Source organism: Cetorhinus maximus, chromosome 5, assembly GCF_964194155.1.
Source record: "Cetorhinus maximus chromosome 5, sCetMax3.hap1.1, whole genome shotgun sequence".
NCBI classification, from domain to species: Eukaryota; Metazoa; Chordata; class Chondrichthyes; order Lamniformes; family Cetorhinidae; genus Cetorhinus; species Cetorhinus maximus.
In genome coordinates this window covers 111,566,947-111,582,848 of record NC_135883.1, presented here as the reverse complement: position 1 = coordinate 111,582,848, position 15,902 = coordinate 111,566,947, and the positions used below count along the sequence as shown (strand labels likewise).

General features: G+C 40.9%; 1 protein-coding gene across 1 annotated transcript in view; it reads right to left on the bottom strand.

Annotated features, from left to right (window-relative positions):
- The window catches only part of me1 (malic enzyme 1, NADP(+)-dependent, cytosolic), a 493,779-nt gene that overhangs the window by 343,558 nt on the left and 134,319 nt on the right, over positions 1 to 15,902 (bottom strand). Inside the window, exon 2 of the mRNA XM_078542316.1 lies at positions 5,520 to 5,653. Within this exon, the coding sequence (XP_078398442.1) occupies positions 5,520 to 5,653 (134 nt within the window). The remainder of the gene's footprint in view (positions 1 to 5,519; positions 5,654 to 15,902) is intronic.

The window sequence follows — 15,902 nt, the reverse complement described above, 5'->3', positions numbered from 1 at the left end:
GCATCCATGTTTACTCATTAGCATTTCAAACATTTCTAGTTTTTTTTTGATGACTTCAAGCTTGCAGTCTATTTGACTCCAAATGTAATTAAATCTCAGACAGAATCAACTATACTTACATTCATAAGCCAACTTTACAATAAACCAGAAAAATGTTATGGAAATTATGCTTTCATAACAGTACACATGGCTGCCACTGTGCGTCAGTGGTAGTGGGAGTGAATGTTTAAGGTGGTGGACAGGGTGCCCATCAAGCAGACTGCTTAGTCCTTGGATGGTGTCTAACTTCTTACGTTGTTGAAATTGCTCACATCCAGGCAAGTGGGAGAGTATTCCATTATGCTCCTGACTTGTGCCTTGTAGATGGTGGACAGGCTTGAGAGTCAGGAGTTGAGTTACATTTGCAGAATTCCCAGCTTCTGAACTGATACTGTAGCTCAGTATTTGTCTGGCTCCTGTGTCTAATTTAAAATTTGTTAAATGGCCATTGACTGAAAATATCCACATTCCAAATGAGAAACCAAGATAATTGACCTCACCCAAGAAGCACAGTTGTCTCTCTTCCGGGTTTGCAGTCTCGGTCTCGTGGATAATCTTAGGGCCTTCTGTGCATTTGAAGTTTTGCCCTGCAGTTTGCTGTGGTGTCCAATCCTGTTGCACTGGAAGCAGTGGGCTGAACTTGCAGGACATTGGTCTCGCCTTTAGGGGTGCTTTGTTCCACAGCATTGGCATAGTTGCTCTGCTGGTCAGTTCAGGTATTGCTTTCCTCTCGCCTACAAGTGTCCCTGTGTCTTTGCTTAACTAGCTGTACTGTGGGTTGGCATCTGCGCCAGGATTTATATTCTCCCCTTAAAATGGCCCCACGCTACTCAGAGTTCTGATTTCCAGGGTTAGATCTTCCTTTGATTGCAGGTTTGTCTTCGGATATTTTATTTAAACTGAAGCAATACTCTATCTTAAGAATCTTTTCCTCCAAAGCTCCAATTTTGTGACTGATCTGGGCCTCAATTTAGTCCAAATTAACTTGGAAGTGTGGAATTCTGATTCATGTTCAAAATTTTAAAAATGCATGTTCTGCTTTAAGAGTTTTCTGAATTTCAAGGCGACGTCACCATTCACTCAGAGACAAAGGGATTTCGGACGCTTGCCAGTTTTGGCAGGCTCCGCAATAATGGCATTGGTTCTCAGCTCGAAAAAATATTTAACAGTGGCCGCCTGAAGACTTTTGTTCAGCGCTTTAGTTTTTTGACTCGTAAGTCATTCAATTTCTAGCTTCCATCTGCCTTTTACAGATATTCCCAATCACAATATTCCCAAAATATTTCATTAACTTTTTTTGACCTATTTCTGACAAGCTTGGATGCCATGTGTTCAGTCTCCAACTTGGGGATCAAATTTTAGCAATGGGTTTCTTCCAAATTGTACTTATGACTCTGAATTACTTTAAAAAGATTTCTCAGGACTTGCTGCAGTCTGGAATTGTAAAATATTGAGCTAACCCTTGCAAGTTCTGCCAAGTCCACTTTGAAGCTGGACTTGCAAAGGAGATTCAATGGAAGTCTTCTGCTGCAGGAAGGACTTTTAAATCTCTGCCTTCAGCTTCCAACCCTTTCTTTGGAGCTTTTTCCTGAATAATTTTCCTCTGGCCTTTCCTCAGTCTTCCAGCATTTTGGTTTGTCTCTGCATTTTAGTGAAATTCTGGGTTTCTTCATGAGCTGCCACCATGTTGTGGGGTGTTGGTTACAGTTCGGTAGGTCTGAAGAAGTCTTTGTAGTCATATGTAGGTCAACCAAATCTTTACTGACTCTTGGAACTATTTACAAATATATCAGAGTAGCATCAAGGTAGATATAATTAGAATAGGCAATACAAAGTCATTAGATGAGGTCAAAATAAGCAGGAAAGTAAAACTAAAGAGCCTAAATCAGGCCCAATGTGCATATATGTGAATGCACAGTCTGATTATAAGATAAGTGAACTGCAGGTACAAGTTGACAAATGGAATGATGATATCATTGCTATGAGAGAGACCTGGCTTGAAGAAGGGCAGGACTGGGTGTTAAGGCGTTTAGGAGAGAGAGTCAGGAAAGGAAGAATTTGGGGGTGTGCAATATTGATTAACGATGCCATTACAGTACTGGAGACAGAGAATGTTCCAGAGGGGTCAAGGGCAGATCTCTCTGGCTAGGGGTAAGGAATGAAAAAAGTTAAATAACATTGATTGGTGTAGTATATAGACCACCAACTAGTGGAAATGATGTAGAGAAACAAATTTGCAATGAAATTACAGAGGGGTGCAAGAATTATAGAGTAATCATAACAGAGGACTTCAATTATCTAAATATAGACTGGGATAGGAACAGTGCAGAGTTCCTGGAACATGTTCAAGATAATTTTCTGCAGCAGTACGTTGCTGGTCCAACAAGAGGACATGTGCTTTTGGACCTGGTTCTGGAGAATGAGTTGGCCCAAGTGGATCAAATATCAGTGGGAGAGCCTCTAGGGAACAGTGATCATAATGTCATAAAGTTTAGGTTGGTCATGGAAAAGGACAAGGCACAACCCAGAGCAGGGATAATTAATTGGGAGAAAGCTAACTTCGATAGGATGAGAATGCATCAGAGTCAAGTGAGTTGAAATGAAATGTTGGCAGAAAGGACAGTGGCTGAACAATGGGCCATCTTCAAAGAAACAGTATTGCAGGCAATGTGCATGTATATCCCCTTGAAGGAGAAAGGGAGGACAAATGAATCCAGAGCCCCTGGATGACGAGAGAGATGGAGGTGAAGATGAAATGGAAGAAGTGTGTACACAACAGATGTCAGGTAGAAAATACAATGAAGAATCAGGCTGAACATAGAAGGACCAGAGCGGAAGTGAAGAAACCAAGAAGAAAAGCAAGGAGAGAACAGGAAAAGAGGCTGACAGCTAACATGAAAGGGAATCCCAAGGCCTTCTATAAGCATGTAAATAATAAAAGCATGGTAAAAAGATTAGGGACAAAAAAAAGGGGGACTTGCATGCGGAGGCTGGAGAAATAGCGAAGTACTGAATGAGTACTTTGCATCTGTCTTTACAAAGAAAGATGCTATCCAGACCGAGGTGAGACTGAAGGTAACTGGTACACCAGAAGAATTTACAATTGAGAAGGAGGCATTAGAAAAGCTATCTTTACTTAAAATAAATAAGGTATTAGGACCGAATGAGATGCATCCAAGGGTACGAAGGGAAGAGAGAGTGGAAATTGAGGAGGTCCTATTGATAATTTTCCAGTCTACCTTAGACACAGGGGAGATGCCAAAGGACTGGGAAATTGCAAATGTTACCCCCTTGCTCAAAAAGGAGTGCAAGGTTAAAGCTGGCAACTACAGACCAGTCAGTTTGACCTCCGTGGCAGGGAAAATTCCTAAAACTTATTCAGGATAAAATCAATAGTCACTTAGACAAGTGCAGGATAATAAGGAAAGCCAGCATGAATTCATTACGGCAAAATCATGTTTGACTAACTTGGAGTTTTTCCTGGAGTTAATAGAGAAGGTTGATAAGGGAAACGCTGTCTTTTCTGGAGTTAACAGAGAACGTTGATAAGGGAAATGCTGTTGATGTGGTGTAGATGGATTTTCAAAAGATATTTGACAGTGCCACACAACAGACTTGTGAGCAAAATTCTAGGTCATGGAATAAAAGGGAAAGTAGGCATTTAGATAAGAAATTGGCTGACAGGAAACAGAATAGTGATAAATGGCTGTTTTTCAGATTAGAGGAAGGTTTGTAGTGGAATTCCCCAGAGGTCAGTTTTGAGACCCTTGATCTTCCTGGTATATATTAACAACCTAGGCTGTGCTGTGCAGGACATGGTTTCAAAACTTGCAAATGATACAAAAATTGGAAATGTTGTCAACTGTAATGGGGATAGTCTTGAACTTCAAAATGGACACAGACATGTTGGTGGATTGGGCAGGCAAGTGGCAGATGAAGTTCAATGCAGAGAAGTGTGAGGTGATTCATTTTGACAGGAAAATATGGTGAGGCTGTATAAAAAAGGGAGCAACTCTAAAGGAAGTGCAGGAAGAGGGACCTCAGTGTATTATATGTACATAGGTCATTGAAGATGGTAGGGCATGTTGAGAGCGCAGTTAATAAAGCTTTACTAATTGGGCCGTTGAACACAGGAGTAAGGGGGTCATGTTGAAATAAAAGCAAAAAACTGCGGATGCTGGAAATCCAAAACAAAAATAAAGATACCTGGAAAAACTCAGCAGGTCTGGCAGTATCTGCGGAGAGGAACACAGTTAACGTTTCGAGTCCGTATGACTCTTCAACAGAACTAAGTAAAAATAGAAAAGATTATATTTCTATTTTTACTTAGTTCTGTTGAAGAGTCATACGGACTCGAAACGTTAACTGTGTTCCTCTCTGCAGGTGCTGCCAGACCTGCTGAGTTTTTCCAGGTATTTTTATTTTTGTTTTGGGGTCATGTTGAACTTCTGCGAGACACTAGTTAGGCCTCATCTGGAGTACTGCATATTTGAGGGAGGATGTGAAGGCATCGAAGAGGAGATTCACATGAATGATAAAGAACTGTAGCTATGAGGATAGATTAGAGGGGTTGGGACTCTTTTCCTTGGAGAAAAGGCAGCTGAGGGGAACTTGATAGAGGTATTCATGATCCTGAAGGGTATGGGCAGGGTAAATAGTGAGAAACTGTTCCAACTCAAGACACCATCAAGAACTAGAGGGCACAGATTCAAAATATTTAGCAAAAGGAGTAAATGCGATGTGAGGAAACATTTTTTCACCGAAAGGGTGGTTGAAGTTTGTTTCAGACTCCTTGAAAGGGTGGTGGAGGCAGGTTTGATCAAAGCATTCAATAGGGAATTGGATTGCTACCTGCAAAGAATTAATGTGCAAGGTTACAGGAATGAGGCAGGGGAGTGGGACTAGGTGGAATGTTCTTTCAGAGAGCCAGTGCAGACTCGATACGCCGAATGGCCTCTTTCTGCACTGTAAAGATTGTGATAAAGGGTAAAAAGCTAGGAGCTGTTTCCCTGATGCTCTGTCCAACACCACAATGACCTTCAGGTGCGGGTCATTGTTCTCTTGTTTCACTGTGGGCAGTACTATGCTCAGTCCCACAATAACCCTATATGTGCCAGGCTTTATACCACAACTATGTCAGGCTGTTCCTTGATTAGTCTGTAAGGACAGCTGTCTCAATTTTGGCACAAGCCTCCAAATGTTAGTAAGGAGGGCATTTTAGGGTCGACTGGGCATGATGTGCCATTGTCATTCGACAATCCTATTTTATTCCTCTTTGATTTTTGTGTAGCAGTTTTGGTACAACTTGGTGACTTGGTTGGCAATTTCAGAGGGCAGTTGAGTCAATTCTTGTTGAAATTTTACAGATTATAGGCAACCCAATACTGGAAGAATAAATTGGTAGTCAACATCATTAGTCTCACTAGATATAGCAAGGCAATACATTATTACTAAATGTAAACTTGTTCCAATATTCTTACCGGTCAAGGTCATCCTTTTTCATTTCATAGTTTTTCAGCACCTGAAGAACCTGAACATTCTGGTCAAGAATACAGGGGGGCAGAAGACCATGGATACCCAGTTGTAGCCTCTCCTCCAATGTAAACGCCAAGCCCTAGGAAAAGAAGTGACAAGTTATGCTGGATTTCATACCTTTACTATTGTATTAGGATACCAAACCCCTGAACTTCAGCCTGGAAAACTCACTGAAGAAAACCAACAACTTCAGAAATGTTGGCATGACAACAGAGAAATAACTATACTGCTGAAAAATTAGACACACTGTCGAAGCTTTTCATTTTGCACTCATCAGGACAGATTCACAAGAATACTAAATGTCAAAGGAACAATTTATACTGCATGAGAAGTTAGTTGGCAAGTGGCTCATTTGACTGCTCCCTTTCAAAGGTGAATTTGAGCCCAGGATGGAGCCCATTAAAGGTGTGCAAGATAATCCTTACATGCAGCTGCAGATTCAAATATAGCCCTGCTTGAAAGCAAGTTACAAAAACGTTTGTTGGACATGCATAAAAGAGTAACAAGAAGCCTGGTGGTGTATGTGACAGGATTCATCCTCATGGTTCACTGCACCCACATATGTATGGGATGCTCAAGACTCAAAAGTGATGCCCCATTACACTCCATCTTATCTATGACTAGTCCTGCACAACATGAATTGGACAAATAGTTGAGCAAATTGCTACAACCAGCTCAGAGTAAGTTTTCCACAAACGGTGAAGGATTCCTTCACCTTTGCAAAGACCATACAGAACTTGCATATTGATAACATTGCCGTGTCCATGTACTTGTTCAATATTGCTAGCCTATTCACTATAATGTACTGCCCAAGGAAGCCATATATATATAATGGTAATTTAGACATGCCACCATTGTCTGAATCTGTATTCATTGAACTTATGAACTCAGCAATTTGCAGAGCTGAGTTGAGTTTTAACAATGCTATGTATGCCCAAATAGATGGTGTTGCCATGGGATCCCCACTAGGCCTAGCTAGAAGAACTAGATTTCTAAAAGATTTGTAAAAAGGGGCTGGTTTCCCATAATTGATCTGGTGACCAAGCTGCCTGGGAGATGAATAGAAAAAAGTCAACCAGGAGTTAATTAAAAGGGAAAGTAGGACCCTGGGTGTGGTTGTGTGTTCAAGCGGTTTGAGTTTTTGAACATTTAGAACAATCAGGCAGCAGGACAGGAAACTCCTCTTTCAAGCAGAGTTCATTTGAAATTTTCTGTGCTGGCTAGAGTTTAAACCTCTTATTCACTGAAGGATTCCTAACAGCAAGTTGAACTTCTGGGCTATTCAAACCAAGGAGAGCAAGCGGAGAAAAAAAAAGAGCAAGCAGAGAAAAAAAGAGAGCAAGCAGAGAAAAGCAGGGGAGAGAAAAAAAGAGCACGCAGGGGGATGGGGAGAGAGACAGAGAGCAAGCAGAGAAAAAAAAAGGAGAAAGCAAATAAAGCCCTTAAATGAATCTTTTAAACAGTATTGAGACGAAGTGCTTAATCTTTCCATTTCTGATAAGTACCTGACTTGAGCATATTGGGGGTGTCAAATGGGTATACAAGGAAAGGAAGAGAGAGTTAGGAAGTTCAGTTTAAAGTTCAAGTATCCATGTTCATTGTATTTTTAATATCTTTAACATACCTGTCTATTTGAGATGTAGTACAGTGTGCTTTGAATGTGTAGTAAAATTATTTTTATTTAAACATGAACCTTATGGCTTCATTCTTTTAGCAAATATCCAGGTTTCCAATTTAAAAAAAAATGTGCTGCTGGCCTCTACCAAAATCAAAACACCTATAAACAGCAATGAGTCACACCAGAGAAATTTACAGAAGGAAAATAATTTTCTTCCTTGAGCATCAAAAGTTAAACAAATGTGCAAATTAAGATCCTGCCTTAAATGATTCTCTGCATATCCCGAGCAAACAGTGATCAGCATCTCACAATACATGTGTCATTTTTCACATTGGCACAAATCAGACAAAGTTTCCACCACCCCCACCCCCCCCCCACCCCACCACCTCTCAAAGAATCTAAAACCAGTCCACTTTGGATCTCAGATGATATTGAGGGTTCAACTGTCATCATTTTCTGGTTCTATGGAACAATAGCCACATGGCCTCAGAAGGGTCAGACTCAAAACATTAACTGTTTCTCTCCACAGATGCGGTCTGACCTGCTGAGTTTTTCCAGCATTTTGTGTTTTTATCATCATCCATGGAATAATGATTGCTTTAGCTCAAGCAACAAAATGGACTTCCGCCACAACCCACTGCCGACTCAATAATTCAAAAATGTCTTATGCAGAGAAAATCAACTCAAAATAATCTGTAATCAAAAGCTTGTGCTACAAATTCATTGAAAGAGAGCATCATGGCCTTCACCAATTTACAGTTCTAGGTAGCTACACTGAAACAAAGGGGTTTAATCAAATGGGAGATTTGGGAGAAGCACATTCAAATTGCCTGTTTTACCCTGGTTTCTCACCCTAAAAATCATGATCAAATGCATGACTCATTCACATTTTGAAATTCTAGCCATAATTAGATTAGTCATGTTGAACAGGAATAACTAATGCACTAGCAGACATTTAAAAAAAACACTCCCCAAGCTGTACTTTGATTTGAAACAGAATAGACTCCACAATTAAATGCCTGCCAGAGTTAATACTGGTGCTGCACTTCACTTCCCACAAACATGCAAAATGTTATACGTTACAATCTTCGGGATTTTTAAATCAGAATTGTTACAGCGCAGGAGGCCATTTAGCCCATCATGTCTACACCAGCTCTCCAAATAAGCAGTTCACTTACTGCCATTCCCCCGCCTTGTCCTCAGAGCCCTATAGCCTTCCTTTTCAGATAACCGCCTTTGTGAATGCCTCCACTGAACCTGCTTCCACCACACTCAGGCAGTGTATTCCAGACCCCAACCACTCACTGCCTTAGCAAATTTTTCCTCATGTCGCTTTCACCACTTTTACCAATTACTTTAAATCTGTGCCTTCTCATTCTCGATCCTTTCATGAGTGGGAACGGTTTCTCCCTATCTACTCTGTCCAGACCTCACCCTCTCTCTCTTTAGATATCATGCCCTGAATAGGCATTGACAGCCACGGACAAATGAAACATCAGAAAGAACAGCCTGTACAATGTTTCGGAATATCATTTTTTTGCGGAACTGCTATGCTTTATGGGTAAAATAATGCTCATAAAAGTAACACCACATTAAAAATGTCAGCTTTTTAAATAGTCCTTCAGAGCAGCTACTAGTATTTTAAATAACAGAAAATGCTGGAAAAACTCAGCAGGTCTGGCAGCATTTGGAGAGAAACAGCTATTCTTTTGCGGCCACATGGCTCTCCTTCAGAGGTTTCCAGCATCTGCATTATTTTGCTTTTATACTAGTATTTTAATATGGTTAATGGGCCAATTTAATCAGTTTTCATAAGATTCATCACTAAAAGAGTTGTTAGGGTTTGTATTAATTTATGTGCAGTATTAGAACATCCTGAGGCAGTACATGGTTATGCTTGGCAAGGGCTGCAGTGGTTTTCCATTGCCTTCTGCAGGCCAGGAGACTTTCCCGCTCTAACCACCTGCCATTGGTGTATTGGAAGGATATACAGGTTGATAATTAATCCGTTTGGCCACATTATAAGCTCATTCCGTGGCCATCAAGTCCTGGGATGTGACTCGAAATGGGGGCTTTTAGCTCAGAGGCAGGGACACTACCCACTGCTCCATTATATCTCCCTCCAAACCTTTGTGATTTTGAATACCTCTATCATATCGCCTCTCAGCCTTCCCTTCTCCAAGGGAAACAGTGCCAACTTCTCCAATCTATCTTCACAACTGAAGCTTCTCACCCCTGGAACCAACCCGTAAATCATTTTGATTTCTGCACCCACTTTAGAGTTGTACCCTTTATGTTATATCGTCTGTCCATGTTCTTCCTATCAAAATGAATCACTTCACGTTTCTCTGCATTGAACTTCATCTGCCACTTGACCACCTATTCCAACTTGTCTATATCCTTTGGGAGGTTCTACAGCATCTTCAGTCCATCATTTTCTAATATGCAACTTTCTCCACATTACAATTTCAGTGACACAGAAAACCATCACAATCAATGCTTTTGAACAATGCCATGAATCAGCATAGTTGTTTGAATATCCAGTAAATAAAAATTTGAAAGACCACTGCTATTTTCATTTGCAGCAAAAAGGTCTATCTATAAGAATCATAGGGAAGCGTGACTTCAGAAGCCCAGGAATTAATTTAGAACATCTTGAAGTAACTTAGCTTTTCTTATTACAGTGTAAAGTTTAAAAGTCTTGCAGTAAATATGGTGCATTGTATATTTGCATCAGTAGATCTGAAAGCCAGCACTGTAAAGGGTTAACATCAGAAGCATACATGTCAGATCACATGCTGGAAAGAGAGAGAGAGATCTGGAAGGAGGAGAAGCTCCAACCTCGTGTAGAGATCCAAATGTATAAATACTTGCTGTCAATAAAGAGGAATGGTTTTAAGAAGCTACAGACTCTAGCAGCATACTTTGGGAGCATAGACAATCCCCAAACCCCTGTCTAGACCCCAACCACACAATGAAACAAAGATGTCACTGAATTAACTTAAAAAAGGATCAATACATCTCTGTTCAATGGGCATCTATCCCACAACTGGAAAAAACATCACAATCCATAGTTGGCAAAACCATAATTAAACTGATCAATGGGAAGCTCTGTCACCTACACAGTATGTTTTGAATGTCCAAATAAAACTACATATGCAATTTTTGCCCAGGAAATGAGTTTCCCTTAAACATTTGCTTTTCATAAATGCAAAGAGTGCCAGCACATGCATTTAGGAAATTTGAGTTCAAGCCAAAAAGTGCATAACTTAAGAGTTTTCTAGGTTCATCTAGAAGCATGGTATATGCAGGGCGACACTTGAAGTATTTCTTAAACTTAGTAATCTATGGACATACATTAGTCCTGGCTTCATTTGCATGATTCAGATATTTTTTGGCAATATATTTTTTCAAAAATGCAAACATTGTGTGCTTTTAATTTAAAGTTTTTTTTAAAAAAGTGAATTGTTATCCAGCAACGGATTTTGTGCCAGATACCAGAAAAGTTTCCAAAGTAGTTAATATCTGCTCTCAGTAAGTGGAAAAGTATTCACTTTGAAATCAGTTATCATAAGGAATCTTGGAATGTAAAAATACCACAATCTGTTCAACTCATTCCTTCCACAGGCTGTGTAATCTGCTGCGTGGAATCCATAATACAAAGGTACTGCTTCTTCCCCAAACTGTAAATTATTCAAGTAAAAGTTCATTCTTGGAAGTTCCAGATCCATTTAGAAGATGGTTATAATTAATTTTATTTCCATTGTGTTTTGATGGATCAATATATTGGCCAATGTCTGGTTGCGGCAAGCCTTCCTTCCTTCGTGCCCAGAGTTATCATTTGCTGCACTGAATGGAGTGCCGTATGGAAGGAAAGCATCTGATCATAGGACAATAAAGTAGATGTTGACAGGATTCGTTTTTTCCACTTATATTAGAGGAGGAGTGAGGCCATTAACAGCAAGAGAGAGCACGAGGAGAAGGGCCATTAACAGTGAGCAAGAGGAGTGGGGCCATGAACAGTGAGAAAGTGCGCAAGATGAGCGGGACCATTAACAGCAAGAGAGCGCAAGAGGAGCAACGGGGCCATTGACAACGAGGGAGCGCGAGAGGAGCAGCGGGGTCATTAACAGCGAGAGAAAGTGCAAGAGGAGGAGTGGAGCCTTTAACCGAGAGAGGAGTCTGAAAACAGCACAAGAGGGGAGAGTAATAATCAAAGGAGAGAGGTCACAGGGAAGCAGCTAAGTGATTGGTTGGTGAGTATTTTCTATCTTTCAAATGTGTGTAATTTATTAATATTTGTTAAGTTTTATTGGTAGTATTAAGGTTTAGTGGTAAAAGTTATTGGGAGTAATAGGGTTCATGAATTATAAATTAAGGAAAATTAATGAACTGACACAAAGGTGGCAGAGCAGGTGATGTGTTGAGACAGCAGAATGTGGACATTCCTGGTCACCAGAGTGATCCAGGGCAAACATGGCTGTACTATCTACGACTTGACGAGCTTCAGCTCAGTCATTGAGCTGGAGGCCTAGTTCCAGACACTAATGCACCAAAGAAAGTGAAAGTTACCTGGACACTTTATTCCTGGAGGCAATCACACCCCTTTGGATAGGCAGAACCTGTGACTGCAGGTCTGGCAGGTATGGGGACCCAGCATGTAGTGATGATGGAGCCTCAGCCCCTGACTTTGTTCAACAGGTACAAGGTGCTTGCTACCTGTGTAGATGAGAAGAAGGAGTGCATGGTGGATGAGCGGACTGACTATGGCAGTATGGCGAAGGATGCCATTCAAGTGCATGGAGCGGAGAGGAACGTGATAGTGACAGAAGAAAAGTATCGTTAGAGAAATAGATACTGTTCTCTGCAGCCGTGACAGGAACCTCTGACAGCTGTTACCTGCCCAGTGCCAGGGTTAAGGACATCTCGTGGTTGGAGAGAAACTTGGAGTTTGAGGGAGGGTCCAGTCGTTGTGGTTCATGTGGGAATCAACGACATAGCAAAACATTATTCCTGGTTCCACCTAAGAGAATTTGACGAGTTAGTGTCCAAATTAAAACACGGAACAACAAAGATAATCATCTCTGTATTGTAATCAAAGCCACGCATCAACTGGTGTAGGATTAAACAGTTTATATAATTAAACATGTAGCTCAAAGAGTGGAATGGGAAGAAGTAGTTTTGATTCATGGGGCACTGGCATTGGTAGTCGAGTAAGAGTGAGCTATTCTGTTGGAGTGGGCTCTACTTGAAACGGGCTGCAGGACCAGTGTCCTGGCCAATCATATAACTAGGGCTGTGGACAGGACTTTAAACTAACAGGGGGGTGGATGGAGGAGGAAAGGGTTCAGGTGAAGGAGATTTAGAAATTCAAAGAGAAAGGTTGAGATAACGGAACATGTGATGTGGGTAAAGACAAGCAGAGTGGGACAGGAAGGGACAGAGTTTTACAAAAAAATATACAGCAAATAAGGTTATATTGAGGAATTGAAGTAAAAAAAATTAAATTAAAAGAGCTTTTCAATCTAAATGCACGAAGTATCTGCAATAAGATAGTTGGATTAGTGGCACAAATAGAGGTAAATGATTTAAATCTAATCGCCATTACAGAAACATGGTTACAAAGTGATCAAGGTTGGGAAGCAAATATTCTAGGGTGTACAATATTTCAGAAAGACAGAATGGCACAGGGGGTGGGTTAGCCCCTATAGTAAAAGATGACAAAGGACATGAGTGAGAAAGGATCTGGCCTCTGAAGATCATGAAGTAGAATCAGTATGGCTGGAAATTAGGAATAGTAAGAGGTCAGAAAACACTGGCGGGAATTGTTTATAGGCCCCCGATCAGTAGTTATACCATTGGACACAGTATGAAACAAGAAATTATTGGAGGCTGTAACAAAGGAAATGTAGTAATTGTGGGGGACCTGAATCTTCATTTGGACTGGGACAATCAAATTGGCAAAAATGATCTAGAAAATTAGGTCGTTGAATGTTTTCATGACAAGTTTCTTGGAGCAATACATTGCAGAACCGACTACATCTAGTATTGTCTAGTGAAGCAGGGTTAATTCAGAATGTCATGGTGAAAGATCCACTGGGAAATAGTGTCCATAATGTCATTCAATTCCAAGTTTGAAAGTGACATATTCTAATCACAAACAAAAAACAAAAACTTAAATAAAGCCAATTACATAGGTATGAGGGGAAAACTGGCTAAGGTTAATTGAGTAACTAGGCTAAAAGGTATGGGCATAAATGAACAGTGGGAAACATTTAAAGAAACAATTCAGAATGTTCAACAAAAATACATTCCACTGAAGAACAAAAACTCTGCAAGAAACATCCATCTGTGGCTCACTCAAGTTAAAGATAGTATTAGATTAAGTCAGGGAGGGTCCCAGAGGACTGGAAAATCACTAATGTAACCCCCCCTGTTTAATAAGGGAGTGAGGCAGATGACGGGAAATTACAGGCCGATTAGCCTGACCTCGGTCATTGGTAAGATTTTAGATGAGATTTCAGAACACTTGGAAGTGCATGATAAAATAGGGCAAAGTCAGCATGGTTTCATCAAAGGGAGGCCATGCCTGACAAACCTGTTAGAATTCTTTGAGGAGGTAACAAGTAGGTTAGACAAAGGAGAGCCAATGGATGTTATCTACTTGGACTTCCAGAAGGCCTTTGACAAGGTGCCGCACAGGAGGCTGCTCAGTAAGATAAGAGCCCATGGTGTTAGAGGCAAGGTACTAGCATGGATAGAAGATTGGCTGTCTGGCAGGAGGCAGAGAGTGGGGATAAGGGGGTCCTTCTCAGGATGGCTGCTGATGACTAGTGGAGTTCCGCAGGGGTCAGTGTTGGGACCACAACTTTTCACTTTATACATTAATGATCTAGATGAAGGAACTGAGGGCATCTTGGCTAAGTTTGCAGATGATACAAAGATAGGTGGAGGGACAGGTAGTACTGAGGAGGCGGGGAGGCTGCAGAAGGATTTGGACAGGTTAGGAGAATGGGCAAAGAAGTGGCAGATGGAATACAATGTGGGCAAGTGTGAGGTCATGCACTTTGGTAGGAAGAATAGAGGCATAGACTATTTTCTAAATGGGGAGAGAATTCAGAAATATGGAGTGCAAAGGGACTTGGGAGTCCTAGTCCAGGATTCTCTCAAGGTTAACTTGCAGGTTGAGTCGGTAGTTAGGAAGACAAATGCAATGTTGGCATTTATTTCGAGAGGACTAGAATATAAAAGTAGGGATGTGCTGCTGAGGCTTTATAAGGCTCTGGTCAGACCACATTTAGAATATTGTGAGCAATTTTGGGCCCCGTATCTCAGGAAGGATGTTCTGGCCCTGGAGAGGGTCCAGAGGAGGTTCATGAGAACGATCCCAGGAATGAAAGGCTTAACATATGAGGAACATTTGAGGACTCTGGGTCTATACTCGATGGAGTTTAGAAGGATATGGGGGGATCTGATTGAAACTTAGAATTCTGAAAGGCCTGGATAGAGTGGACGTGGGGAAGATGCTTCCATTAGTAGGAGAGACTAGGACCCGAGGGCACAGCCTCAGAGTAAAGGGAAGACCTTTTAGAACAGAGATGAGGAGAAACTTCATTAGCCAGAGAGTGGTGAATCTATGGAATTCATTGCCACAGAAGGCTGTGGAGGCCAGGTCATTGAGTGTATTTAAGACCGAGATAGATTAGGTTCTTGATTGGTAAGGGGATCAAAGGTTATGGGGAGAAGGCGGGAGAATGGGGTTGAGAAACTTATCAGCAATGATTGAATGGCGGAGCAGACTTGATGGGCCGAATGGCCTAATTTCTGCTCCTATGTCTTATGGTCTATTAAAGGAAGAGGCTAAACACAGTGTTGCAGAAAACAGTGGCAAGACTGAGGATTGGGAGCATTTTAGAAACAAAAAAGGGCCAAAGAGTTGATTAAAAGGAAAAAAGTAGAATGAGAATAAACTAGCCAGGAATATAAAAATAGATTGCAAGAATTTTTACAAGGATATAGAAAGAGATAAGCTAAAGTAAATGTTGATTTGTTAGAATCAGAGGCAGGAGAAATTATCATGGGGAATGATGGAGGCATTGACCAAATATTTTGTGTCTGCCTTCAGTGGAAGGCACAAGGTACCATACTAGAAATACAAGATAACCTAGGGGCTAAAAGAGTTAGGAAATTAGGGAAATTAATATCAGAAGGGATAAGTACTGGAGAAACGTAAAGGACTAAAATCGGACAAATCTCCAGGACCTGATGTCCTACACCCTAGGGTTCTAAAAGAGATAGCTGCAGAGAAAGATGATGTGCCAGCTATGATTTTCTAAAATTCCTTAGATTCCGGAACGGACGCATTAGATTGAAAGTTGGAAAATGTTACACCGCTTTTCAAGAAAAGGAGAGAGAAAATAGTAAACTACAGACCAGCAGCCTAACACCTGTTGTTGGGAAAATGCTGGAATCTATTATTAAGGAAGCCTTAACAATGCATTTAGAAAAGCATAGTATAATTAGAACAAGACAAGATGGTTTTACGAAAAGGGAAAGTAAAGGGGAAACGGTGGTGTGGTGGTAGTCATGTCACTAGATGAGTAATCCAGAGGCCCAGGCTAATGTTCTGGGGGTACGGGTTCAAATCCCAGTACAGCATGGCAGCAGGTGGAATTTAAATTCAGTTAATAAATCTGGAATAGAAAGCTAG